This window comes from Oryctolagus cuniculus, chromosome 12 (assembly GCF_051225735.1).
Source record: "Oryctolagus cuniculus isolate XC-2025 breed Fujian yellow rabbit chromosome 12, ASM5122573v1, whole genome shotgun sequence".
NCBI classification, from domain to species: Eukaryota; Metazoa; Chordata; class Mammalia; order Lagomorpha; family Leporidae; genus Oryctolagus; species Oryctolagus cuniculus.
Window position 1 is genome coordinate 66,722,490 of NC_142878.1, and position 26,888 is coordinate 66,749,377.

General features: G+C 50.2%; 1 protein-coding gene across 13 annotated transcripts; it reads right to left on the bottom strand.

Annotated features, from left to right (window-relative positions):
- Nucleotides 1–57: 57 nt before the first annotated feature.
- Nucleotides 58–22,222, bottom strand: STRC (stereocilin). 13 transcript variants are annotated; one of them, XM_051821744.3, is made up of 30 exons: nt 22,063–22,221; nt 17,724–17,894; nt 16,633–17,418; nt 16,520–16,544; nt 14,536–15,790; nt 13,224–13,286; nt 13,016–13,126; nt 12,689–12,855; nt 12,314–12,500; nt 12,072–12,187; nt 11,719–11,851; nt 11,182–11,364; nt 10,889–10,927; nt 10,551–10,718; nt 10,013–10,084; nt 9,459–9,584; nt 9,090–9,148; nt 8,185–8,308; nt 7,967–8,079; nt 4,986–5,121; nt 4,032–4,228; nt 3,753–3,843; nt 3,379–3,535; nt 2,617–2,786; nt 1,877–2,032; nt 1,336–1,478; nt 986–1,134; nt 636–733; nt 394–541; nt 58–223 (listed from the first exon to the last, which is right to left on the bottom strand). In XM_051821744.3, exons 1-30 carry the CDS (start codon nt 22,100–22,102, stop codon nt 135–137), a joined length of 5,472 nt encoding a protein of 1,823 aa, XP_051677704.2. In that variant the 5' UTR covers nt 22,103–22,221; the 3' UTR covers nt 58–134.
- Between the last annotated feature and the right edge of the window lie 4,666 nt (nt 22,223–26,888).

Below are 26,888 nucleotides of genomic sequence, written 5' to 3' on the forward strand. Positions count from 1 at the left end.
TGGAAAGCATTAACATTTTACCCATATTCCTCATCAGCTTCCTGAGAATGATTAGGATTCACTTCCATTTGTACTTTATTCATTATGACATGAGGTTTCCCTCCCAACAATCTCCCCAGGCTGTAGACACAGGCTCAGAGTAGGTGGCCAAGGAAGCTGATGGTCAATGACAGGGCCCAGGAGGCTTGTAACCAGTCCTGGAGGCCCCTGGCTGTGTTTCGACCTATAATGAGAAAAGAATGGAAGGACTATCACAACTCTGCTCCCTAGGAGCCATTGATACTTGCAAACTAGCTCTCTGCCTGTGGACCCCGTCTCCAGAGGGATCTCTTAGGAGGTATGAGTAGGAGGTCAGATTCTAGGTCAGGACAGGAAGGGTCAAACTGAACTCACCCTGCTGTTCTGGGATCTCCTTTCCCTCATATTGGGCCCATATAACTGCTTGTCGCTGCTCAGGACTCAGAAGGGCCATTTGCTCAGGAGTGACAGCCGTAGCCTGAACATTGGTGAGACTAGACAGCTGAGTGGGGCTGAACACCACCTGGGGATGTGGGCCAGAGTCAGTGCATCCATATGATCCCTGTTGGGCCCTGGCCTCCTGTGGTCACCCCAGACCCCAGTCCACCAAGACTTACAGCAAATTTCGGAGGAGGGATGACAGAAATGGCAAGAGGAGTAAGGCCCTGGATCTGTCCTCGAAGCAGTGCTGAGAGCGCCAGATCTGGGATCCCAGCTGTAGAAGCAAGTGAGATAGGCAACCAAACGTGGTCTTTTCTAGCCTTTTCTCTTCAAACCTGTGGACTTTCTGTTCTAACTACCTTCAAAGTGCCCGCCATCGGCCTTCCCCAACATATCTCCAGCCCTTTACCTCAACACCTCCTCAGACCCTCACCTTAAGAATTCCAAGGCAGTCCTCCACCCAGAGCATTGGTACATGGAAACTAAACCCTGACAAGTAGCACCATCAGTGACCCAGGCTTGCTACCTGCTATTGTGCCAATTTCAGTGAAGATCTCAGGGCCCCAGTTACTGACTGGGCCAAAGCCACCGGGCAGCACCAGGAGGTGGGCCAGAACCTCCAATTGTTCCTCTGAGCACTGGAGACGCAGGTTGCCCAGGAAGAGAGCTGCTTGGCTGTAGAAGAGTGGGAAGGAAAGAAGAATTCAGCTCCAATGACAGGGGCCATGGTCATGAGACAGGGAAGAGGTGGCTGTAAATCAGTCCCCTTCTTCCATAGGACCACTCCCTCATGATCCTTCCTAACCCTAGAAAACCTGGCATCATCTCAGAACCACCCCCTACACACACAAGCATACAACACCCTCAGTAGATGACCTAAATTCCCAGCTGCTGATGTGCTGTAGCTCTTCTGGCCGAAGTCCACAGAGTGTGTAACCGAGCGCTGTCAGGTGAATGAAGTCCAGATGGCTTACATGCCGACCACTCTGCCGTAGGAAACTGGAGACCACAACCCGGAGCTGGGTGGGAGATCAGTGGCACAGGATAAGGAGGGAAGTCATGGGGAATTAATGAGTGGAGAAGCGATAGGTGCTAGTGGGTTGTTTTATTTTACTATTAAGATGAGATCTTAATAAAATAGCTAATAAAGCTATGGAGAGGGTTGAGTACCCCAAAAAAGAAAAGACTGAAAAGAGGAGGCCACAGGGAAAAGATGCAGGAAATGGCATTTTGCGTCCAGTGGGGCTCAGCACAAACAAATCAGAGCCCCTAAAGTCACTAGTATGGGGTATTAAAGAAAGTGATAGAATGGCCAGGCAGCATCACAGGGAAAAATTCCTTGGGCTTTTGCAGACCTGGAGGACTGGGTCTGTGGGATGAATGCTTGGGCAGTGGTAGGGAGGAGGGAAGGTGTTACCTGGATGGAGCTCCAGCCATCTATCTGCCCCAGGGTGCTCAGCACTCCCCAGTCCACCAGGTTGAGCTCCTGCAGTTCCCGCTCTCCTAGACCTATTAAGAGCCTACTCAGCTGCAGGATCTGCTCAGGGCGGAATCCCCGGGGAGGACCCCACAACTAAGGAGGAAGAGAGGAACAATGTGAGTGGAAAAAGCACTGGACTGGGAGTCAGAATGCTGGGACTTTTGCTCCCTCTGACCTTAGCTGTGCAACTAAGCAAATCACTCACTTTTTCTTTAGTTTCTCAACCATAACATAACTAAGGTGTTAGGGAAGGACCCTAGAGTCTCAGAAGGAAAGAAAAGCAAACTCTAGTCCATGAATTCTAAACTTTCTTGTGCACCAGACTCACTGAGATGGCTGTTAAAATCCAGATGCCCAGACTCCATCCGCAGAGATTTTTACTCAGTCCAGCAAGAGACTCTGACATCAACATTTAAAAAGCTTGCAACCCAGATGATTCTGATACCTATTAAAATTTGATAACCCCTGTTCTAGTCTCTCTATCTGTTGTAGTAGCTCCTTTTTCTCAATATTGACCCTTTCTGACCTCACATCTGTGATCCAGACCCTCTAATCATTTTATCTCCTTCCCCCCACCACCTACTCAACTTCTTCTTCTCGTGAGTCCCATATCCCACTCAACCTATTTCTTCATATTTTTTCCACCTCCAACCCCAGTTGACCTCTCCATTCCTAACCTGCTTTGCCTTGCCCATGGCTGCCCGTAGTTCCTCAGGCCCAAGTCCTGGGTCTCCTGCAAATAGTGCCAGGCAGTCCTCGAAGTCTGAGAGCTCCATCTCTTCAATCTGGGTTGCAGACCAGGCAGCTGGGAAGGTCCCCCGCACATCTGCACAATTTGGCACAGGTTCTGAAAGTGGAAAGCAGAGCCAGAGGGTCAATATAATGTCAAAATATGCATAGAGAGATATCTTCTGATGGAAGGTTTCATCTAACCTGTGGAGGAAGGGACAGTGTGAGTAGTATGAGCTAAGAAATACAGTGAGATTTATAGTGCTCAAAGGGTAGGACAAGAAATACTTGGAGAAGACAAGCCTCTTATTTTATAGAAGACTACAGAGGTTGCTCAGGTATTGATTTTAACCCACACAAGTCGTCCTTAGCCCCATGCTGTCTTCTTCCTTATAGGGATCTCCCCAGCAAAAAGCTCCACCCTTAGGCTAGACAGAGCTGAGGCAGCTATTAACAGGAATAAGAAAACAAGGAAATTGGAGTCCTAGGATGGAAACTGAATGGATTACAAACTCTTAGAGTTATAGAACTCTTGAATTAGAAGAGATCTTGAAGATTATCCCTCTAACCCCTTTGCTTTATAGATTAGAAGAACAAAGCCCAAAGAGCCGAAGATTTGCAAATCTGCTCAAAGGGCACAGTGTACCTAGCTTCTGACTGCATAGTTTGATATGCTTTTGCTGGACATTTGAGTATTTGGGTAGTTTCACCTGGGAGATCCTCAGCAGCTGGCCGTACAATCCCAGCTACCAGGGCTGCTTTCTTGGGAGCAAGGTGTGGACTTCCACACAGCTGTCCAACTCTGCTCTGCTCCCAGCTCTGTTGCTTTTCTAGAAGTCGCTCCAAAGTCTCTGGGCCCAATGCCTCCTGCATGAGAAAGGAGAAGGAAGGAGGGTGGGGAGACTTGGACAAGGTCAGGGCCAGCTACTGCAGCTGTAATGCCCAAGCACTACCTGTGTTCAGCAGTCTTCCATGGATCCATTCTATACACCCTTTGCCCTCAACCTCCTTGGCCTTAGGTCCCCATAACCAGCTCACCAGTCCCCTCTATGCGTTTACTCCTTTCCTTGTTCCTTCACCTCACCCTGGGGATCAATGAAATAGCCTCAGTAGACAAGGTGAATACTAGACGTCCAGCTTGCTCTACTTCATCCTGGCTCCACAATTCTGGTTTCCTGGAGGACAGGAAGAATATCATGGGCTGGGGAGCAGAGGGAACTATGAGGAGAAAGGGAAAAGAGCACATGCTAGGACTGGGGCATCAGGGCTCCAGGGGACCTTAAGCACACAGAATGGGCTGTTTCTGATGATGGCGGTTGAGGGGCTGGGTGAGTCAGCATGTGAAGTTCTCAAAGGTCCATACCCAAGAACAGGCTCCTGCAACAACAGCCATCCCAGCTCTGTGGCAAACGTCTCTCCTAAGCAGAAGCCCTGCAGCTGACTGAGCCGGGACAGCAGGATTGGTAGGGGGATCCGTCGTGTGCTCTCTGTCCCCAGGAATCCGACCAAGGGGCCCAATGTCTCCAGTACTTCCCCTGAGACTGGGGTCTCCTTTGGAGCCTGGAGAAGGGCATCAAGCCTTTGACAATGCACCTCTGACCCAAAGTGTCAGATTCTTTCATCAAGAGACCAAGCCCTTTTACCTTCCCTACCTCCCGTTCCCAACTCAGCTCCTTTTGATGCTACCTTCGTTCACTTTAAAAAAAAAAAAAAAGATTTACTATTTATTTGATTTACATAGAGAGATAGAGGGAGAGACACACAGAGAGAAATCTTCCATCTACTGGTTTACTCTCCAAATGGCTCCAATAGCCAGGGATGGGCCAGGCTGAAGCCAGGAGCCAGGAGCTTCATCCAGGTCTCCCACATAGGTAGCAGGGCCCCAGCATTTGGGCCTTCTTCTGCTGCTTTTCTCAGGACATTACCAGGGAGCTATATCAGAGGTGGAACAGCTGGTACACCAACTGGTGCCCATATGGGAAGCCAGCATTGCAAGCAGCAGCTTTACTTGCTATGCCACAAGGCCGGGCCCTGTTCACTTTATTAAATGAGCCTCGTTGGAAGTAGGCAGAAAGACCAAAAGGTGGAATTCAGGGATTTTCTTGACTCCAGGGGGTATGGACCAGAGATAAGAGAAATAAGAAACAGGTTATCAAGGAATAAAACCTAGAGGCAGATCTAGGGGTTATAGCCTTATAGACAGGAACCTGTTTGGAAACAAGAGGTGGGGGGTTGAGCTTAGAAGACAGAGAGTGTTGTTTGAGAGGCAAGAATTGCCCAGGGCAGCAGGTTGGAGTCTGGTAGGGTGAACTCTTACCAGGTTTTGTAGTGCTTTCTCTGCCAGGGCTGCCTGGTGGGGTGGGGTCAGTGCCAGCAGTTGGTCTGGAGCTCCTTGTACCAGCTCCACCATCAGCATAATGGATTCATTGGAGAGTCTATCCAGCAGCTGGATCCTATGGTAGCAATTTGATAACAGGGTCACTCCATCAGAACTGAGCCAAGTTGAGAAGGGACCAGTAAATCTCTCATTCCCTAGGTAAGATGCAAAACCAGACAAAACCCTGTGCTGCTGGTCAGGAACTGATATTAAACAGCTGCAAAGACAGTTGTCACCGTTTGCTTGAAGGAAGAAAACAAAGAGTGATGTGCTTTTAGTCTTCCTGAAAAGAAAATCACACCTGATTAAATGGACTCAAAGTCCTCCAATATTAGCTATCAATAAATGTTTCCCAGTTTTGGGCCATGTGTCTGGCACAGCAGTTAAGACACCACTTGAGACATCAGTATCCTATATTGGAGAGCCTGGGTTGGAGTCTTGACTCCACTGCTGTTTCCAGCTCCCTGCTAATATGCATCCTGGGATGCAATAGGAAATGACTCACATACTTGGGTCCCTGACCCCCAAGTGGTGGGAGATATGGATCTGGTTGTGGGTTCCTGGCTTTGGCCTAGGTCAGTTCTGTTTTCATCATTTAAGAATATGGGTCTATCTCTGTCTCTCTTTTTCTGTCTCTGCTCTTCAAAAATTAAAGTTTTTTTTTTTAATATTTTTATTTACTTGAGAGGCAGTGCTACAGAGAGAGAGAGGGAGATACAGAAAGAGAGAGGTCTTCCATCTGCTGGTTCACTCCCCAAGTGGCCACAACAGCCAGAGCTGAGCCGATCTGAAGCCAGGAGCCAGGAGCCTCTTCCAGGTCTCCCATGTGGGTGCAGGGGCCTAAGTGCTCCATCTTCAGTTGCTTTCCTAGAAGCATTAGCAGAGAGCCAGTTTAGAATTGGAGCAGCTGGGACCTGAAACCAGCACTGTAATATGAGATACTGGCACCACAGGTGGCAGCTTAATCCACTGTGCCACGACATTGGCCCCCTATTTTATAGATTTAAAAGCTAAGGTTCACTGAGATCAAAAGGTGGAGTCTTACTGCCAATTCCTATTGTTTCTTCGGGACCACCCTTCCTCTCTTTGTGAGGAGGTCCCTTCTTTGAATAGTGCAGTGCAGGTCACAAAGTTCTTTTAGGTGTTTTCTCAATGGGTACTTATAACAAGACCTGGGGGTAAGACATATTTTGTGTTCTTATCCCTTTTCCACAAATGAGGAATTCATGTTTTCTGACTCATGGTCCAACATCTCTCACCTCCCCCAAGCCCTGGGGTTCTAAATTATCTCTGAGAAACAGTAAATTTAAACATATTTGAATCACATTTTTAAAATGAGAACAAAAGAGCTCTCTTCCCCAGAAATCAGAAGTTACATCCTGTCTCTATATAAGGTTGCCAATTCTGGAACTAGACCAAGTTGTACAAGATCTGAAATCTTTATGAAGACCTATGAAAATGCAAGGATGGAGTCACTGCCTTTACCATCAGCACATCCACAGGACTGTACCACTTGGCAAGGGGTGGGGATGGGGATGAAATAGGACAAGAAGCAAACGAATGAGATACTCATAAACTCCTGGGATCTCTGCCTATGATTCCCTTCCCCTAAGCTCGTACTTGGACTGCTCAGTTAGAGTCCTGCCATGGAGGGCCAGTGTTGTGGTACAGGGTTTAAGCCACTGGTGTGACTACAGCATCCCGTATGAGTATATGGTTCAAGTCCTGGCTGCTCTGCTCCAGATCCAGGTCCCTGCTGATGCTCCTGGGAAAAGCAACAGAAGATGACTCAAGTACTTGGGCCCCTGCCACCCATGTGGAATACCTGAACACAGTTCCAGGGTCCTAGCTGAGGCCTGACCCAGCCCTGACCCTTTTGGCCATTTGGGGAGTAAACCAGAGGATAGAAGATCTCTTTCTCTTTCAGTGTGTGTGTGTGTGTGTGTCCCTTTGTGTGTCATTCTGCCTTTGAAATAAATAAAAATAAAACTATCCTGCCATTGGACCATTTAGCCTAGGCTTGAATAGTTCCAATGACCAGGAACTTACTACCTCAATTTTCTGTATATTATACAGAAATCTGATTTTAATTCATTAATCCTAGAATTGACCAACCAGGCAGATATATGCTTATCTATTTTCTACTTGCTAGCTCTTCAGGTATTTGAAGGCATTTATCACGTTTCATGTATTTTTCTCTTTAGTCCTCTGAACACATTGAGAAACAGGACCTTAAATAGAATACAAACCAGCCGGCGCCGCGGCTCACTAGGCTAATTCTCCACCTTGCGGCGCCGGTACACCGGGTTCTAGTCCCGGTCGGGGCGCCGGATTCTGTCCCGGTTGCCCCTCTTCCAGGCCAGCTCTCTGCTGTGGCCAGGGAGTGCAGTGGAGGATGGCCCAAGTGCTTGGGCCCTGCACCCCATGGGAGACCAGGATAAGTACCTGGCTCCTGCCATCGGATCAGCGCGGTGCGCCGGCCGCAGCGTGCTGGCTGAGGCGGCCATTGGAGGGTGAACCAACGGCAAAGGAAGACCTTTCTCTCTGTCTCTCTCTTTCACTGTCCACTCTGCCTGTCAAAAAAAAAAAAAAAAAAAAGAATACAAGTCATGAGGCAGAGTTTGACTACTGACCCCCTCATTTCAGATACACTATTAATGTGCCCAGAGTTATACAAGTGTTAAGATTACCTGGCAGGCCACAACACAGTGCCACCCTCAGTTGTCCCCTGCTGGTTCCTTGTTCTGGTAGTCAGCTAATACACAGAGCAGCTCTGAACAGAACCCTGTGCTCTTGGCTGTAAGTGATGTCAAGGAGCCATATGACAGAAAGCCATCTCCTCCAGGACATTGCCTAAGGACAGATCTTCCACTTCGAGTTGAGTTTTCTGAGGACCCAGGATCTCAAGCCATATCACTTACGGTGAGTCCAGAAGTAATCTGGTGTCCAGTCCACTCAGTTCTGGCCCCAGGGTTGTCAACTCTGGCTCTGGCATTGTCATTCTGCGCTGCAGGTCTGTCCAGATACAGGCCCTCTGTGAGACAGGGTGGGGGAGCAGGGTTGGAACCATGGCAGCTGGCTTCTACACCCAGAGTGCCAGCCTCCCTCCTCCCGCTAATGTCCAAGTTCCCCCTCTCACCAGGCTCCCTCGAACCCCAGTAGATAGTTGATAGAGCATGTGTACCACTTCCAGGAAGTCTGCCATGGAGTTGATCTGCTGCAGAAACTCACAGGACATGCCCCCTGCCAGGTTTCCCAGAGCCCTGTGGTTAAGTGGGTGGGTAAGTGCTCATTCAACACCTGCCACACCCATCTGCTCACTGACATCAGCGCTCTTAACACAAGTACTTGGTTCAGTTATGGGAGTTTATAGTTTGAGAAATATTTTTACATAGACGTTCTCACTGGCTTCCTATAACATCATCACTGTTGGTCAGAGAAGAAAATCAAGATTTACAGAGGCCAGGTGACATGCCCAACCCCACTCTGCCAGAGGAAAGGTAAACCGAGACTGACGCCACATCTTCAGGTGCCTTTTCTGCGGGTGTAGGTAAGGTGACACCTACTTATTCCTGTTTATTCTTGCTTGGCCAGTGGCTCTGAAGTCACCTTGAATTAAATTAATAACAGCCAGTGTCTACTGGGGGTTTACCAGGGGCCAGGCCCTGTGTTACACATCTTCCGTGGCTTATTTAATCTTCAGGATAACTACTGATGCGGTAGATACCATTTTATTTCCTATTCTACAGAAGAGATAACTGAAATTTAGAGAGCTCACCTGACTCTCCCAAGAGCATAAGGAGGTGGCAGGCCTGGGACCTGAATCCAGGTGTTCTCAGCACCTTAGCTGTAGTCAGGGTAAGCGTGGCACAGGGGAGGAGGGGAGGACAAGGGGAGGAGCCACCAGGAGCACACCCACCAGGCTGGGACTGTATATCGCTCATCCCTGTGTTTCCCAATGTACCTCCCAAAGCACCTGGCATCTAACAAGCATTCAGAAAATGTCAGTTGAATAAAACTCATGGCTCCACACAAGTTACTCACTGCAGACTTCTAAGGGTCAGGTTGGTGGGCACTTGCATCTTCTTCCAGAGAAACTGGGCCTTCAAGAGAGAGAAGGAGAAGGCACTTTACAGCAGAAATATCCCCCAAGGACCCATGATGCCCTGGACTCAGTCCTGCCTCTGCTCCATGGCTGCCAACAGCCTCACACTCTTCCCAGAGAGAGGGAAAAAGAACAAAGCAATTCACTCACTAAGGGATGCTAGGGATGTGCTGCCAAATGGAGGTGATAGAGACAGAGAGAGACAGAGAGACACAGAGAGAGAGAGAGACAGAGACAGAGGCAGAGAGAGAGGCAGAGAGAGATGGGGGGATGGAGAGTGGGTTCTGAGGTTAAGTGGGGAGGGTTACCTGCTGCTCGGCCCAGGGCAGCTCCCGGTAGCGCCTTCGGTTTGCCAGAAGCGCTGCAGAGTCCAGCTGTAGCAGTTTTAATGGGAGCAGAGGAAGCAGGCAGTCTGGCCAGGTGGTGGGGATGGGCTGCTGGCAGTGATGGATATGTGGAGGAGTAATAGGAAAGATGGTCTAGACTCAGCCCTTCGAGAAAGGGAACCAAGGGGCCAGAAAGGGACCAACACTAGGACGAGGCAGAACAGCATTTGCCACCATAGCAAGGAATAAGCAGAGCCTCACACTTAAGGCTCTTGTGGCCTAGACTTGCTGCTGGTTACACACCTGAGGAACACGTCCCTCAGCTTCCCTGAGCTTGGGGGAGCCAGGCTCTCCTGGCTTTGACATTCTAGGACAGTGTGGGTGACGTTGTCCTGCACCTGGAACTGGGGAGAGCTGTTACTATCAGATGGGTACAGAGCTAACCTGAATTCACTGTGGGTACGGGTGGGGGTGAAACAGCACCAGCCACAGGAAACTGCCCCGGAACATGGAGAGGAGCTCAGCCTCACACATACCTGACCAGGGACACACACGGCTGCACCTGCACCAGCACCTGTTGTACCCGCGTTTTTAACGCCATCTTTCACCTGCATGAGAATTGGGGGAGAGGGGGTTCAGTAAGTTAAGCTGTGCCTGCCACACCGGCACCCCATGTGAGCTCCAATTTGAGCCCCAGCTGCTCCACTTCCAATCCAGCTCCCTGCTAATACACCTGGAGGAGTAGACGATGGTCCAAGGACTTGGGCTCCCGCACCCATGTGGGAGATCAGAATGGAGTTCCCGGCTCCTGGGTTTGGCCTAGACCAGCCCTGGCCATTGCAGCCATCTAGGGAGTAAACCAGTGGATGGAAGATCTCTTCCCTACCCACCCCATCCCCCAGTCATTCTGCCTTTCAAATAAATAAATAAATCTTTAAAAAAAGAATTGGGGAAGTATGTGAGTATGCAAGGGAGGGGGGAGATTTGAGACGACTTCCCTGGCTACAGGAAGATGCCCTCCTCCCCAGCAGAGCCCACAACCCTGAGTGCCTCCCCCTCCCCTCCTGCTCATACCCGGAAGGTCTGAAGCAGTGCTGCAGTCTGGCAGGCTGAGAGACGCGACAGTTCCGGGGCCAGGCAGGAACAGGCGCCAACCAGAACTCGTCTGGGGATGGCCTGGAGTGTCTGGGGACTGAGGCCTGGCAGCAGAGAGTGCAAGGAGCAGAGTTCCTCCAGGGACAGCTGAGGAACAAGAGAGATGGGAGGGCTGAAGAAGGGCAGAGTGATGGGGAAGACATCACAAGGCAGCAAAGGCGACAGGGATGAGGTGAGACGAAAGGAAGGCAAGAGCTGATACAGGAGCCAAGAAAAACAGGGACAGAGACCTCCAGGCGACATCTGCTGCTACTCACATCGTGCCTAGGGAGGAGCCGGCCAAGCAATAGGACAGCCTGGGTTGGGATGGGACAAGAAATAACAGCTTTCAGCTCCCAGCAGCCAAGTCCTAAGCAGGTCCCTAGGGCCAGCCCCTCCAAAACTTCCAGCCCCCTTTCAACACCCTCAGTAATCGGCCTGCCTCAAAGTCCTTCCCCAGCTGGGGAAAGGCAATGAGGGTGACGTGCTGGGGACAGGGTTCACCTCTGGGTGATCCCCAGGGGAAGGAGGGCTTGAGGGGACCCCTGCACTGGGAGTGGGACAGGCCCACCTGGGCAGGGGTGACACTGGTTCTCTGCAGGGCAGGAAGCATGGCTCGAAGCTGGGGCTCTGAGAGCGCCTGCAGGAAGCGGAGGCCCAGCTGAGGGAAGAGAGGAGCCCAGGCTCGCAGCTCTCGGGGGCTTAGCACGGCTCCGCCAGATGAGCGCAACACCCCCAGAAGTTCGTACGCCACCTGCAACCAAAGAGGTCTGAGACTGGCGAGGAAAGACAGAGGATCCTTAGGCATCTCTCTGCAGCTGGATTTCCCAGGGCCTGGGCAGGTTAGGGCTTGGGACCAGGAACGGGACCAGAGTTGATGAGGTTCAAGATGGCAAAGGGTGTGCTTGAGCTATCGTGGGCTACATAGGGTGGGGCCAGGGAGAGGTGGTAACAGATAAGAAGAGCCATGGAGGAAGGAGTAGAGGTGGCAGAGGTGGGGAGGCTGCTGGCACCACTCTACTCAAGCTCGGCTGACACCGCTGTGGAAATCATTCAGATAGACCCAGGAGAAGCCTGAAGTCCTACAGGGCTGTGCCCAGGTGCTCACCCGTCCTTCTGGGCTGAGGGTCCCATTAGCCGCACATTCCAGCAGCCCCCGTTCTACTGGCCCCATTGGATCATTCAAGGGCACCAGGCTCTGCAACTCTTCAGGGCTCAGAAAACAAGCAAGGGACCCAAGCCTAAGGAGGTCATGAAGTTAGCCTTTGTGTGGTCCCTGAAGCCAGTCCTAAGACAGGGATGTCTTACAGAGGCCTCTCTTCTGGAGTCCAAGACCGCCCGGGGCCACTGCCTACTCCCATGTCCCTTCCTTGCCAGGGTGCCAACCCATCATGGCAGTTCTACCTGCCCCTCTCTACCTCTTGCACTCTGGCTGTAGCCACTGATGCCATAACCACTCACCTGCGCACCTGCTCCTCGCCATCCTCAACACTCTGGTTCACCAGGCTGCGTAGCACGTGTCGAGCATGCCCTGGCCCGAGACCTGCTGCTGGCCAGCTGTCCTCCAGGGCCTGGATCTGAGATTGGGAGGGTCAGCTCACTGTTGGACATTTGCACAGGGGGGCACACTAGGACACATGTCACTGACTCCCATCCCACTAGCAGAAGACGGGTCCATCAAGTAAACAGGATGATTCTCATACCTGGTGAGGGCTGAGCTGCAGAAAGTTCTCCAGAGGGAGGTGGGGGAGAAGGGGCAGGGCTGCCCACAACAGCTCCTGGGGCCAGGCAGGCACTTCCCCAAACAACTCAGGGGCCAACAGTCGCTTTGCCAAAGCCTCCTTCTGCTCAGGCCTCATTTCTGGGCTGTAATCCCGGATGGCAGCCAGGCTGGAGAGAGAAATGGGTCTTAACTCTCTGCCTTGTTCCAAACCATTTTCCCCTTACTCTCTATTGCCCTGCTCTCATGAACAGGGAGGAGATTCTTCTTGGTTTCAATGGAAAAGACATCTGAAAGGGACTGCTCCACGGACATGGGGTGGGCCTGACCCTGCGAGGAGCAGCGTGTGGAACCTTACACACTGTCATTGGCCAACAGGGATGGTGGGAAGCGCATCAGGTCAGAGACAGCCAAGAAGGGGATGAGTGGTGACAGGTCAATGAAGAGCTGGGAGGTCAGGCGTGGGTACCGCTGGAGCAGCAGGGCTGTCAGGCGACCCAGGGCCTGCTCCTCCGATGGTGGTACCTGTGGGGCAGAGGAATGGATGCTGTCTCTGGAGGTGCTCAGTGGCCTTGCCACTCCCCCCTCTAGATGTCCTCCTCCCAATAAGGCAAAAGTTAGGTTCCTGAGGTGCTTAATCTCCAGATTCCCACTCCACCTTGGCTCCCTCTCTCTCTATGCCCACCTGCAGCTGGGCCCAGGAACGGTGCATGAGTGTCAGGAAGCCCTGGGCAGCTTCTGTCTCTGCGGAAAGCACAAGTTGCTGGAGATTTTCCGGGGGCATGTGCAGATATGCCTGGGAAAAGGAGGTCATGGTAGCTAGGGCCTCACTGGGCAGGGACCTCAGACCCCAGCTGTCACTCAGCCCACCTGTGTGCCCCACCACCTGTTACCTGCACTAGAATCTGCAGGGCCCAGACACTCTTCTCCCTCTGGAGCAGATCCCACAGCACGGGCTGGTGGAGAGAAAACAAGAAGCCAAGACAGCTGCCTCCTCAGTCCCTCCTGCAGCCCCCACAGGCACCAACTTCCACTGTCTGGGTTGCTTATGCCTCATCTGAAGCTGGTCTGCATTTCTCTTCAGATAGCAACAAGCTCTTTTAGGTGCAGGATCTTGTCTCTAACTTGTCCTGTGCCTTCTCTCATGACATGTCCACAGTTGACTCAATAAACACTTGTAGATCTGAACCAAATTACTATGCATCTATCTAATTGCACTTCACTGGGCCCAGGACTTGAGAAAGTAGGCCCTGAGGAGTCTTTAAATATCCTTGCACATAATGAGCACTCGATGGATAGATTACAGAATATAACATATAGCAGCACTTTACTCCACAGAGATTAGAGCATGCCTAGAAAAAAAACTAAATTCAATTACTTGCCTAAGATCACACTACTTGGCATAGTTGAGCCTAGAACCAAAGTCTTCTGACTTGTAGTCCCGCCCAGGTCTTCCTCATTCCTGCCTTATCTTCCTGTATTCTGTCAGCCTCCAATTCTCACTTGGTAGGGCCCCTAAATTTGATCCCTTTTCTTTTGAGAACCAAAAGGGGGAAGAGTCAAAGCATCCAGAAAATTATGAGTTAACACTGACTGTAGATTTAAATATCATGTTCTGTGCTAGCCCACAGCATGTATGATCTCATATAGTCCTTAAAGCCATGCTAAAACACTGGTCACAATGTAGAGATGGGAAGAGAAGGGCTGGCATTGAGGCACAACAGATTAAGCTGCTGCCTGCAATGCCATCATCCCACATATGGGTACCATTTTGAGTCTGGGCTGCTCCACTTCCAACCCAGCCTCCGCTTCCTGGGAAAGCAGAGAAAGATGGCCCCAATCTCTAGGCCCCTGCACCCATGTGGGAGACCATGAGGAAGCTCCTGGCTTCTGGCTTTGGCCTGGCCCAGCATGAGCCATTGTAGCCATTTGGCGAGTGAACCAGCAGATCGATCTCTCTCTCTCTCTCTCTCTCCCTCCCTCTCTCTGCCTTTCAGATAAATAAAATAAATCTTTAAAAGGGAGAGAGATGGGAACAATATTGCCAGAAAGCCTAAGTAACTTGCCCAAGTTTGATCACAGAATTAAGATGTGACTGCAAGCCTGTTTGAAGCTGGAGTGGTGTGCTTAAACCACTGCACTCTCATGACTACCTCTCAGATTAGAAGAACTCCCCTGGAGCTTGCACCCTGGCAGATCACTCACGCTGAAGCAGGACAGCAGCTCCATCTTGCCTATTCCAGAGCTGTGGCTGACGGTAGGTTCAAAGTCTGGCAGAGTCGGCTGCTCCTCCTGTTCCAAGTACTCCCCGACTGTCCGCAGCACACTGCGCCGGCCCTCTGGGCGGAAGGCATCCCAGAAGGAGCAGTTGTCTGGGAGACTGGAAAGAAGCAGGGCACGACCCAACGTCCCCTGGGCCTCAGCCCCTCCGGCCCCTGGACCCAAGAGGAAGGTCAGCAGGCGCAGGAGATAGTGCAGGCGTGTAGGGTGGGCAAGGGCTGGCACAGAGGACTGACAGCGTGGCAACTGGGACAGCATGCCAAGCAGGAAAGGAGCAGGGGTCAGGCAGAGTGGAGATGGTCCCAGTGGTGGCAGAGAGGGCAGAAGGGGGCCCAGCAGCCCTTCTAGGAAGCAAGTGTCATTGCCCCCACGGCTTATCCTGCACTGGCCTGCTAGCCAAGGCCAGAAGGGCACCAGGGCCTCATACATGGTGTCATTGGCACAGACCATCACCAGGAAGCCACCTCCATCTGGACAGCGCTCCCCACAGGGTCCGATGTGGCAGGGCGGGGAAGCAGTAGCATCTGTGGTGGGGCCGTGGCACACATGCTGTATCCAAGCCTGGTTGCTGGGGGGCACGGCCTGCAGACTTGCCTCCCGACACAGTCGCTCAGCCCACAGAGTCTCGTTCTCTAAGAAGCAACCCCAGAACATCTCTGGGGTAACGGGAACAGGGGGCAGGCCTTCAGGGCAGCTGGTGGGGGGTGGGAGCAGGCCAGCACAGAGCCGCTTTACCAGGCGGCGGTTGGGGCCAGACAGGACTGAAAAGGAGAGGTTGCCACAGATCACATCTAGAAACTGATTGGGAAACTGGTCGTGGCAGGCCTGTAGCCAGCTTTGGGCCCCTGGGGCCCACGAGACTGCATACCACACAGCTGTCTGGCAGGTGGCAGCGGTGCTGGGAGGGGGCTGTGGGGTGGCAGGCTTGGCGTGCTGGCAGAGCAAGTGGATGGAGAAGTTGGAAATGCTGTAGGGTGGTGCTGGGCCGGAGTGGTTCTCGCAGAGGGCCTCCACAGAGATGGCTCTCCGCTGGCGAGGTCTGATGTGGGCTGAGGGCTGGGACGCCCTGGGCAGAGGCACACCGGCACTCAGGCAGTGGAGCAGGGCAGGGGGCGGAGGAGGCGATCCAGAGAGAAAGCCCAGTGCCTGGACATCCCAGGAAATGTTGTGCCGGACACCCCTGGGTACAGGGAGGGGAGCAGGTGGGATCTGGTCAGTTCACATTTCTTCCAGCTGAAGCTGCTGACCCTGGCCCAGAGCCTTGCAAGGGTGTGGCAAACAGAGGCTTCTCCAAAAGTGAGATGCCCCAGATACAGGTGTCACGGGCTCAAATGCTGAGATGAGGGGGAGGGGAGAAAGGTCTGTGCCACTGAGGCACGAAAGAGAAGCCCAGCTGGAGTCCCAGCTGTCCACCCGATCCCCTTGTTTCTCATTTCTTCACGTGCTTTTAGGTAGCTTAAACACCACCCTCTTATGAGGAAATCTGCCCAGCAACTGAGTATGTCCAGCTGTGCTCTGGTCCTGTTGGACCAAAATAGCGGGGGGCAAAAGCACTTAGTCTTTTTCCCCCACACATATCTTTTTTAGTTAATATTTAGTAAGCACTATGTGTCAGGTACTGCACTAAGTACATACAATATAAACTCATTTAATCCCTTACAGTAACTCTGAGGTAGCCAATATTATCATCCTTATTTTACAGATGGGGAAACTGAGGCATAGAATGGGTATGTAAGCTGCCCAAGTCGCATGGCTAGGAAGAGATGGGGCTGGGACAGCTGCCCTCCAAAGTCGCTAATCCACCCTCCTCTTGTTAGTTTTCTCTTGAACTCAGGAGGCTGAGGCTTTGAGGGTGCCACCTCTGGATTCCCCAGACCCAATCCCTCAGAAGTGGTCCCCTGTCACTTACCATAAGAGCAGCTGTTGAAGGTTACCTAGGAGGGAAAGAGTAAGGAAGGGCACTACCCCAGGCTCACCCTTCTTGCCCTGCCACATCCCAGCCCCAGGCCTGGCAGCACTCACCTCCCTGGCACTGCCCATTTGCATCTGGCTCTGGCTGCCCCAGAATGGAAAAGACCTCATCCTGCAGGGAGTGAGTGACACGGAGCAGCCCTTCCTGGAAAGCAGCATAGAGGGGTGCCCCCACTGTGCGCAGCAGACCACCCCAAAGAGCCTCCTCGGAGCCTAGCTCCCCTGCTGGGGTAAGCAAACCCAACAGACCCTGCAAAAGGTGAGGGGCTGGCTCTCTCCCGTCGAGGCCCGTGGCATTGGTGGGTTCCACACTAGGTTGCACCTGCACCAGGGCCTGCCAGCGTGTGCCTTCTAACAATAGCAATAGAGAAGGCAACCAGTCAGCAGCCAGGACACAATCGGGGGGCCCGTCACGGGTGCATGGGGGACGTGTTGGGGCAGGGGGCCCCCCAGGAACTAAGGTTCCCAGCAGCACTTCTACCAGTCCACCCAGCACACCTGCCTGGTGCCCCAGGAAATCTCGGGGAGTCTGCTCCTGTCCCAGCAGTGCCAGCACGTCCCCCAGCAGCCCAAGCATCGGCTCCCAGTCCGGACTGCCTCTCAGCATCACTAGGAAATCATGGAGCCGAAGTGCAGGGGGCTGGAGAGGTGGAGGCTCCCCTACAGGACCCTCTCCCATTCTCCCAAGCTCAAAGGAAGAAGAAATATTGGCCAGGAATGCAGAGATCCTGGAGTGGCTGAGGGAGTCCTGGGGAGCCTGGTCCAGAGTGGAGAGCAATGACTTCAGGAAGGAGAGACCACGGTCCAGAGACTGAGATCCATTAGGGGCCAGAGTCACTGCAAGGAGAGAAACCAGAGATCACTGAAGGGGAGGAACCTGGAGCCCAACTGAGCCCTGCCCCTGGGCACCGTTCCCTGACTGGGTCTAAAGATGAGGCAAGGGGATGGTGAGCTGGGTGCTCTCATCAACCCACAGTAGACGTTGGGCTGCTTTTTCAACCCTCATTTTCTCCCTCTGCTCCAGCTTCTGCCCGTCTTGCTTGCTCCTTCCCCTTTCTTCTAACTGGGTAACCTCTGCACTCCTAATTCTCATTCCAGCTGTCCTTCCCTCCACCCCCAGCCCTGCTCATTATGCCTCTCACCTGCACAGGACAGCAGCAGCAACAGGGGCCGAAGGCTCACAGCCATGTTTCCGGGTGAGTTCTGGTTATTCTCACCTTGTGTGGGCCAGCCAGGTGATGGTAGGGCACTGCAGGCAGCCTGAGGCTCTGCTGACACTGTGGTCTGCTCTTTCAGGAAATAGTACCTGTAACCTGACAGCAGGTTTGTCACCTGAGCCACAGCATACCTGATCCCTAGGCTCTGGGGAAGGGTGTGCGCTGTGAGAAGGACAATGATAGGGGATCCCAGGGGACCTGTAGAGGCACCCAAGGAGATAGCTTGAGTTAGGAGCTAGAAACACAAAGAGGACTGGGCAGACATGGAGATGGAGATCTGGGAGCCAGGAGTAGAAGCTGAGGATCTGCAGAAAAGTATAGGAAAACAAAGAGGGTACAAAGGAGCCAAGAGCAAGTAGGATCTAAGAACACCGTTTTAAGATTATTTATTTGACGGCCGGCGCCGCGGCTCAATAGGCTAATCCTCCGCCTGCAGTGCTGGCACACCGGTTTCTAGTCCCGGCCGGGGCGCCGGATTCTGTCCCGGTTGCCCCTCTTCCAGGTCAGCTCTCTGCTGTGGCCCGGGAGTGCAGTGGAGGATGGCCCAAGTCCTTTGGCCCTGCACCCGCATGGGAGATCAGGAGAGGCACCTGGCTCCTGGCTTCGGATCAGTGCAGTGCACCGGCTGCAGCGCACTGGCCATGGCGGCCATTGGAGGGTGAACCAATGGCAAAGGAAGACCTTTCTCTCTGTCTCTCTCTTTCACTGTCCACTCTGCCTGTCAAAAAAAAAAAAGATTATTTATTTGAAAGGCAGAGGGGGTTGGGGGACAGAGCTATGTTCCAAACACTGCCTCACTCCCCAAAATGGCCTCAATGGCCAGGGCTGGGCCAGGCAGAACCCAGGAGCTTCATCCAGGTCTCCCATGTGGGTGCAGGAGTCCAAGCACCTGAGCCATCCTCCTCTGTTTTCCCAGGAGTATTAGTAGGGAGATGAATTGGAAGTGGAGCAGACAGGACTGGAAATGGACCTCTTATGGGATGTCGGCGTCAGAGCTGACAGCTTAACTTACTAAGCCACAATGCCGACCCTAGATTTGAGGAAATTAAGGAAAAAAGGGGGCCTAGGAAAAAGGAACTGGGCAGCCAGGTATAAACAGGGAGGACACTTGAAGACAAAGGTATCGCACAAGGATGCAGCACTCAGGAAAATAAGAACTGCTTTTGAATAGCTATCCAGAATTGCAAAATGTTAAGAGCTGGGCAGAGCCCATGAGATGACATAAATCAAACTTTTCAACTTTGGGATAAGGAAACAGACCAGGAGATATATATCTTGCTCATTAGGTCATTTAAATGTTTTGGTTTTAAGATTTATTTGAAAGGCAGAGTGGCAGAGAGAGAGATGTCTTCCATCTGCTGCTCATTCCCCAAATGGCCTCAACAGCTGGGCCTGAGCCAGTCTGAAGCCAGGAGCCAGGAACTCTATCTGGGTCCCCCATGTGTGTGGCAAGGATCCAAGTACTTGAGCCATCATCTGCTACTTCTCAGATGCATTAGCAGGGAGCTGGATTGGAAATGGAGTAATCAGGACTCGGATGGGCACTCTGATATGGGATATGGGCATCCCAAGTAGTGGCTTAATCTGTTGTGCCACAATGCCCACCCTGGTCACTCAAATATTTGTGTTTTCTTTTTAGCTCTTTCTCTGTGGCCTATGTGGAAGTCCTATAGAAAACTCTAAGCTGAGAAAAGACAAATCAGATTAAACCACGCAAGAGGCTACTTCCGCTACACACAGAATTACTCCTGAATCACAGAGATGCCACTCAAAGTGATCTGGTCTGATCAATGTTAGTAGAAGCCTTTTCCATCCCCCATTTATATCTCCTGGAAGGTCTTCACTTGACATCAGCTCTAAGCAGTAGTTCACATTGAGATTCTAACCAAACCTTTATTCTGTTTTCTTTACAACCCTTCCCTATTCTTTCCCCCAAAACCCACATATTCAACTGCATTATTAATGCACTTCTGCCCAGAAGATTCACTTAGGATTACAGAATTTTAGAGGTGAAAGGTAGATGAGGAGTCCTCTGATAAAATAGCTCATTTTGGGTCTGGTGCTGTGGTATAGCAGGTAAAGTTGCCACTTGCAGTGCTGGCATCGCATGTGGGTGCCAATTTGAGTTCCAGCTGCTCTACTTCCAATCTAGCTCCCTGCTAATGCAGCGGAAGATGGCTCAAGTATTTGGGCCCCTGTGCCCATGTGGGAGACCCAAAAGAAGCTCCTGGCTCCTGGCTTCAGATCAGCCCAGCTCTGCCTGTTGTAGCCATTTGGGGAGTAAATCAGTGGATGGAAGAAATCTCTCTCTCTCTCTCTCTCTCTCTCTCTCTCTCTCTCTCTGTAACTCTGCTTTTCAAATAAAATAAATATTAAAAAAAACTTCTCATTTATAGCAAGGGAGTTCTTCCTAAGTTCATAGCTTATTGTGAAAACAAGTTACCTATCCCACCCTTAGCAGGCCAGACAGGATGGAAAACTGTAAATGAGGTCTTTTGATGTTTTTTGTCCCCACCTGGTAACTGAATGCCAATCTGATTGTCAAGTTTTTTTTTCTTCTAAATTGTACTTAAAGCCGACTGCCACCAGTCCCTTTGGGTTTTCCTCTCTTGGAAGCCCCCATCCACGCTGCTCTGGCTGGAAGTCCCTGACTCTAATAAATACTTTTAAATCTCAAAAAAAAATACTTCTCATTTTATAAACATGGAAATTGAGGCCCAAAGAAATGGAATCAGTTGGTCCAGGCCACAAAGGGAGGAGGGGCAGTGCTGGGATCCTCCAAAGGGAGTCAGACGTTGGGACCAATCAAAGGATCTACTGCATGAATTTGTCGGCATTTCCCCTTTGCCTATCAAGGGTACCACTTCTAGTCTGAAAAGCGGACAACAAACACAGGAATAACATGACCTGGGTTGCTAACAACTTTCTTGCTCCTAGTTTTAGCTCATCCTGCAATCCATGCGAATTTCTGCCCTTAGTTCTATAACAAGGATTGGCCTATTTTGCTGACAGTTAGCAAAAAAAGAGAGAGATGGCTTGGATTCAAAACCTGGCTCCAGCATTTACTCGCTCTGAATCCTGGGATAGCTTCTTCTTCTTTTTAATATTTATTTATTTATTTGAAAGGCAGAGTTACAGTGAGGCAGACAGAGATCTTCCATCCACTGGTTCACTCCCCAAATGGCCGTAACAGCTGGAGCTCCATCAACCCCAAGCAAGGAGCCAGGAATTTCTTCTGGCACTCATATGGGATGCTAGCACTGCAGGCTACAGCTTTACCCACTACACCACAGCACTAGCACTGGGATAGTTTCTAAACTTCTCTGTATCACTATTCTTTTTTTTTAATATCTTTTTTTTTCAAAGATTTATTTATTTATTTAAAAGTCAGGGTTACACAGAGAGAGAAAGAGAGGCAGAGAGAGAGAGAAAGAGAGAGAGAGGTCTTTCATCAGATGGTTCACTCACCAATTGGCTGCAACGGCCAGAGCTGCACCTATCCAAAGCCAGGAACTTCCCCCGGGTCTCCCACATGCGTACAGGAGCCCAAGGACTTGGGCCATCCTCTGCTGCTTTCCCAGGCCATAGCAGAGAGCTGGATCGGAAGAGGAGCAGCCGGGACTAGAACCGGTGCCCATATGGGATGCTGGCACTTCAGGCCAGGACGTTAATCCACTGCACCACAGCACCGGCCCCATTTTTTTTTTTTTTTAATAAGAAGAGATGATTACTAGTAAAGAGCTGTTGTGAGAATTAAATTAGATAACACACTTAAAATACTTAACACAATGTCTGGCATTTACACAACAAATAAGTCTGTATTAAGTGTCAGGCACTGGTGCAGAATAAAGACTCACTAAATGTTACTACTACTGTTATTAGAGACACTCAAGATGAATTCTTTCATTTGAAATGAAATTGAAATTAATATGGAAATTGGAGCAGACATTCTGCTGCAGTGAGCTAAGCTGCTGTCTGTGCCTCCGGCATGCCATATTGCAGAGCCAGTTTGGTCCCAACTGTTCCATTTCCAATCTGGCTCCCTGCTAATATACCTGGGAAAGCAGCAGAGGATGGCTCAAGTATTTGGATCCCTGCCACCCATGAGACACCGAGATGGAGTTCCTGGCTTCTGGTTTCAGTCTGGCCCAGCCCTAGCCATTGTGGTCATTTGGAGAGTGAACCAGTGAATAGAAGATTTCTCTGTCTTTCAAGCAAATAAATAAATAAATTTTTAAAAATAAATAAACATAGAAATAATTACCCAGAAGTGCTATCTTGACATTCAGAACAAATACAGTCATTCCTCAGTATCTTCAGGGAATTGTTTCCAAGAGCCCTTGAAGATGCCAAAATCTGCAGATGCTCAAGTCCCTTAAAAGGTGTAGTATTTGCATTTAACTTCTGCATGTTCTCCTGTATTCTTTAAATCACTCCAGAATTATCATAAGAAAAAAGTCTATCCATGTTCAGTACAGACACAATTTTTTTCCAAATATTTTTGGTGAGTGGTTGCTTGAGCCCATGGATGTGGAACCTGCAGATACACAAGGCTGACTGTATCAGTCAGTTGAGTCAAGCAGACAGAGGAACAATGAGGACTCCCCCAGTCCAGGATGAGACGTTTCTTGGCAGTTCCCATTTGCTATACAGTAAGCAGTTGAGTAATAAAAGAATCCTCTTGCTGCAAAGGACTTAGACTATGTGCTAACGGGGGTGAAGTACCTAGGGCTTTTATCAAATAGATCAGGCTATTCCAGCATGTTGGTTCTACTTAGTTTGGTAAGCTTCAACTTCACTGGGACAACTTCAAACTTGTCTGACCACACGGAAAGAGAGAAAAACAGAACTGGCCACCTGGAATGACAATGGGAATTAACCATGGGAGGGATTGTGTGGCATGGTAGGTTAAGCTACTTCTTGAGACACCTGCATACCATATGGAATGCTGGTTTGAGTCCTGCATATGCCACTCTTCCAATCCAGCTTCCTTCGAATGCACAGCAGATGATACCCCACATGCTTGGGTTCCTGCCATTCATGTGGGATACCGGGATGGAGTTCAGGGCTCCTAGCTCTGGCCTGGTCCAGCTCTGGCTATTGGAGGCATTTGGGGAGTGAACTAGTACATGGAAAATGTCTTCTCTTTCTTTATCTCTCTCAATCTCACCTTTTCTTTCTGTTACTTTGCCTTTCAGATAAATAAGTCTTTCTTTTTTAGAAAAAAATCATCTGTTGCTAAAGCACAAAAGATAAGACTGGTGGGACGATGGGAGCACTTGCAGTCTGAACACTGAAATGGATATCCTGTACCCGAGAGGAGCCAAAGGAGCCGAGAGCTCTGAAACATCTTCACTTGGCCACAGTAACAGACAGCTCCTTTTGTAAAGTGCAAGTATTTTTCTACCATGTTGAGATGGCAGTGTCATAAGGCCAAGGCAGCCGGAAGCTCCAAATTATTGCACAGCATTTATATTCAGTCCTTAGTATTTGTGACTTTTGTATTGGCAAATTCACCTAGTCACTAACTTTAAGTGTAACCCCAAAGTCAATACTTACAACACTGTGAGGTCATTCACAGATGATCAGAGCAGCAAAAACTCTGACTCACCTGATACATGTGTTCCCAGATAAGGCCAAACAAGGCAACATTCTGCCTTCTTGTTTCAGTTCTTTGTAAAATAAGTCTTTTTTGCAGCCTATTGAGTGCTATTTTTTAAAGATTTATTTATTCGAAAGGCAGAGTTACACATAGAGAGAAGGAGAGGCAGAGAGAGACAGAGAGAGGCCTTCACTCTGCTGGTTCACTCCCCAATTTGCTGCAATGCCCAGAGCTGAGATGACCCAAAGCCAGGAGCCGGGAACTTCTTCTAGGTCTCCTACGCAGGTGCAGGGGCCCAAAGACTTGGACCATCTTCCACTTATTTTCCAGGCCATAGCAGAGAGCCGGATGGGAAATGGGGCATCCGGGACTCAAACCGGTGCCCATATGGGATGCTGGCACTGCAGGCAGCAGCTTCACTCACTATGCCACAGTGCCAGCCCCAAGTGCCATATTTTTTCCAATTTTTGTCTTTTCTGTTGGTGATTTCACTGTTTAAGATGATCTCATCAGGCTTGGGGTGGATGTGCTGTGTGGTATTCTTAAGTGCAAGAGGCTGTGATGTGTGATGTGTGTTAGATCAGCGTCATGCAGGCTTGAGTTACAGTGCTGTTGGCCGGGAGTCAATTTTAATGGAGTAACAACATTTATTAAGTAAGGTGTCTTTAAAGAAAACACATAAAAATCAAATATATGTATTCATCAGTTGGCAAAAATGTGATCAGGGGCTCACAGAAACCTAATCCTATCTTTCTCCTAGAAGCAACAGTTCAGTGTTCACTGATTTGGTTGTTTGCAGCAACTTTGTAGAACTAAGCCACAATATGCAACAAAAACTGACTACAGGAGCCACATTCTGGCACAGTAGGTTAAGTGACTGCTTGTGACACTGTCATCCCATATCAGAGTTCCAGCTCTTCTGCTTCCAGTGCCGTTCCCTGCTGCCCACATGGGAGATCCAGCTGGAGTTCCAGGCTCCTGGCTTCATCTTGGCTTAGAAATAAACAAATACATACATACATACATACATACATACATACAGACTGACTGACTGACTGTAGGTACCTTGAACAACGATTGTCCAACCAGTTCTAGAATCTTCATGAATGAGAAGTAAGCCTTTCCTTTGCCAAATCCCTGAGATTTAGGGATTAATTTGTTCTTACAATGTAGTCTTTGGCTCTCCTGATTAAGATGCTTTTAAATTATGATTTTTAAACATTTAATTTTTTATTTATTTATTTATTTTTTTTTGACAGGCAGAGTGGACAGTGAGAGAGAGAGAGACAGAGAGAAAGGTCTTCCTTTGCCGTTGGTTCACCCTCCAATGGCCGCCGCGGCCGGCGCGCTGCGGCCGGCGCACCGCACTGATCCGATGGCAGGAGCCAGGAGCCAGGTGCTTTTCCTGGTCTCCCATGGGGTGCAGGGCCCAAGCACCTGGGCCATCCTCCACTGCACTCCCTGGCCACAGCAGAGAGCTGGCCTGGAAGAGGGGCAACCGGGACAGAATCCGGCGCCCCGACCGGGACTAGAACCCGGTGTGCCGGCGCCGCTAGGCGGAGGATTAGCCTAGTGAGCCGCGGCGCCGGCCTAAACATTTAATTTTTTGAGAGGCAGAGAGAGAGATACAGATAGAGCTCATATTGACTGGTTATTCACAAATGCCTGCAATGCCTGGTTCTGGGACAGGCTGAAGACAGTAGCCAGGTAACCCAGATTTCCCACATGGGTGTCTGGGACTCAACCATTTGAACCATCACCTGCTGCCAGGGTGCCCATTAGCAAGAATCTGGAATTGGAAGCAAACCTGTGAATGGAATCCAGGTACTCTGACATGGGATGTGGGTATCTTAACTGCCAGGCCTCTAAATTCTAGATCTGAGCCGGCGCCGTGGCTCAATAGGCTAATCCTCCACCTTGCGCGCCGGTACACCGGGTTCTAGTCCCGGTCGGGGCGCCGGATTCTGTCCCGGTTGCCCCTCTTCCAGGCCAGCTCTCTGCTATGGCCAGGGAGTGCAGTGGAGGATGGCCCAGGTGCTTGGGCCCTGCACCCCATGGGAGACCAGGAAAAGCACCTGGATCCTGGCTCCTGCCATCGGATCAGCGCGGTGCGCCGGCTGCAGCGGCGGCCATTGGAGGGTGAACCAACGGCAAAGGAAGACCTTTCTCTCTCTGTCTCTCTCTCTCACTGTCCACTCTGCCTGTCAAAAATAAAAAAAAAAAAAAAAATGTTAAATTCTAGATCTGTATTCCATCACCAATTACTCTGTTGACCAGGTGAAGTTTCTGTAACTCACTTGTCTGTAAAATGGGGATAATATTACTCAGACAACTGGGGCCAATGCTGTGGCACAGTGGGTTAACGCCCTGGCCTGAAGCGCCAGCATTCCATATGGGCGCTGGTTCAAGACCTGCCTGCTCCACTCCAATCCAGCTCTCTGCTATGGAAAACAGTAGAATATGGCCCATGTCCTTGGGCCCCTGCACCCATGTGGGAGACCTAGAGGAGGCTCCTGGCTCCTGGCTTTGGATCAGCTCAGCTCCGGCCGTTGTGGCCAACTCGGGAGTGAACCATCGGATGGAAGACCTCTCTCTCTCTCTCTCCCTCTCTGCCTCTCCTCTCTCTGTGTAACTATGACTTTCAAATAAATAAATAAATCTTAAATTTCTAAAAAAAAATATTACTCACACATCCAATTGTGTTCATTCCTTGGTGTTAGAAAATGCCTAAGATGTGCCAGGCACTAGTACAGATCCATTAAATATTACTGGTACTACAATTAGACTAGCACAAGATGAATTTTTTTGGTGAAAAGAATCTTAATACAAAAACTGGTATAAGAAACAGCATCTTAAATGAAAGATCTTTAGGAAAAATATGGAACTGGTTAAACAGGGTGGGAAGGAATCACTGAAGGCTCCTCCACCCCAGGGAAATTGCTTTCTAGTACTCACTGGGATTACAGGAGCAAGAATGGGTTTGAGGAAGTGGTTAAGAGCTCATTTTGGACACATTACAAATGAAGTGCCCAGGGTTGGTGTTGTGGTGCAGCAAGTTAAGTCACTGCCTGAAACAACAATATCCCATAACAGAGTGACACTTCAAGTTCTGCTGCTCCACTTCTGATCAGAGTGTCCTGCTAATACGCCTGGGGAAGACATGGAGATGGTCCAAGTACCTGGGCCACAGTTATCCATGTGGGAGACTCAGATGGAGTTCCAGGCTCCTGGCTTCAACCTGGCCCAACCTGGGCCATTGCAGTATTTGAGGGAGAGAACCAGCAGATGGAAGATCTCTCTCTTTCTGTCTCTGTCATTCTGCCTATCAAATAAATAAATAAATCTTTAAAAAAAAAGGTAGAGAAACTTGAAAAAAATGAAATCCCTGAGGAAAGATAGAGATGTCTAGTAGGAAACTGAATATCTCCCTTAGAATTTCTCTTTAAGATTTTTTTTTAAAGTCAGAGTTACAGGAGAAATGGAGAGAG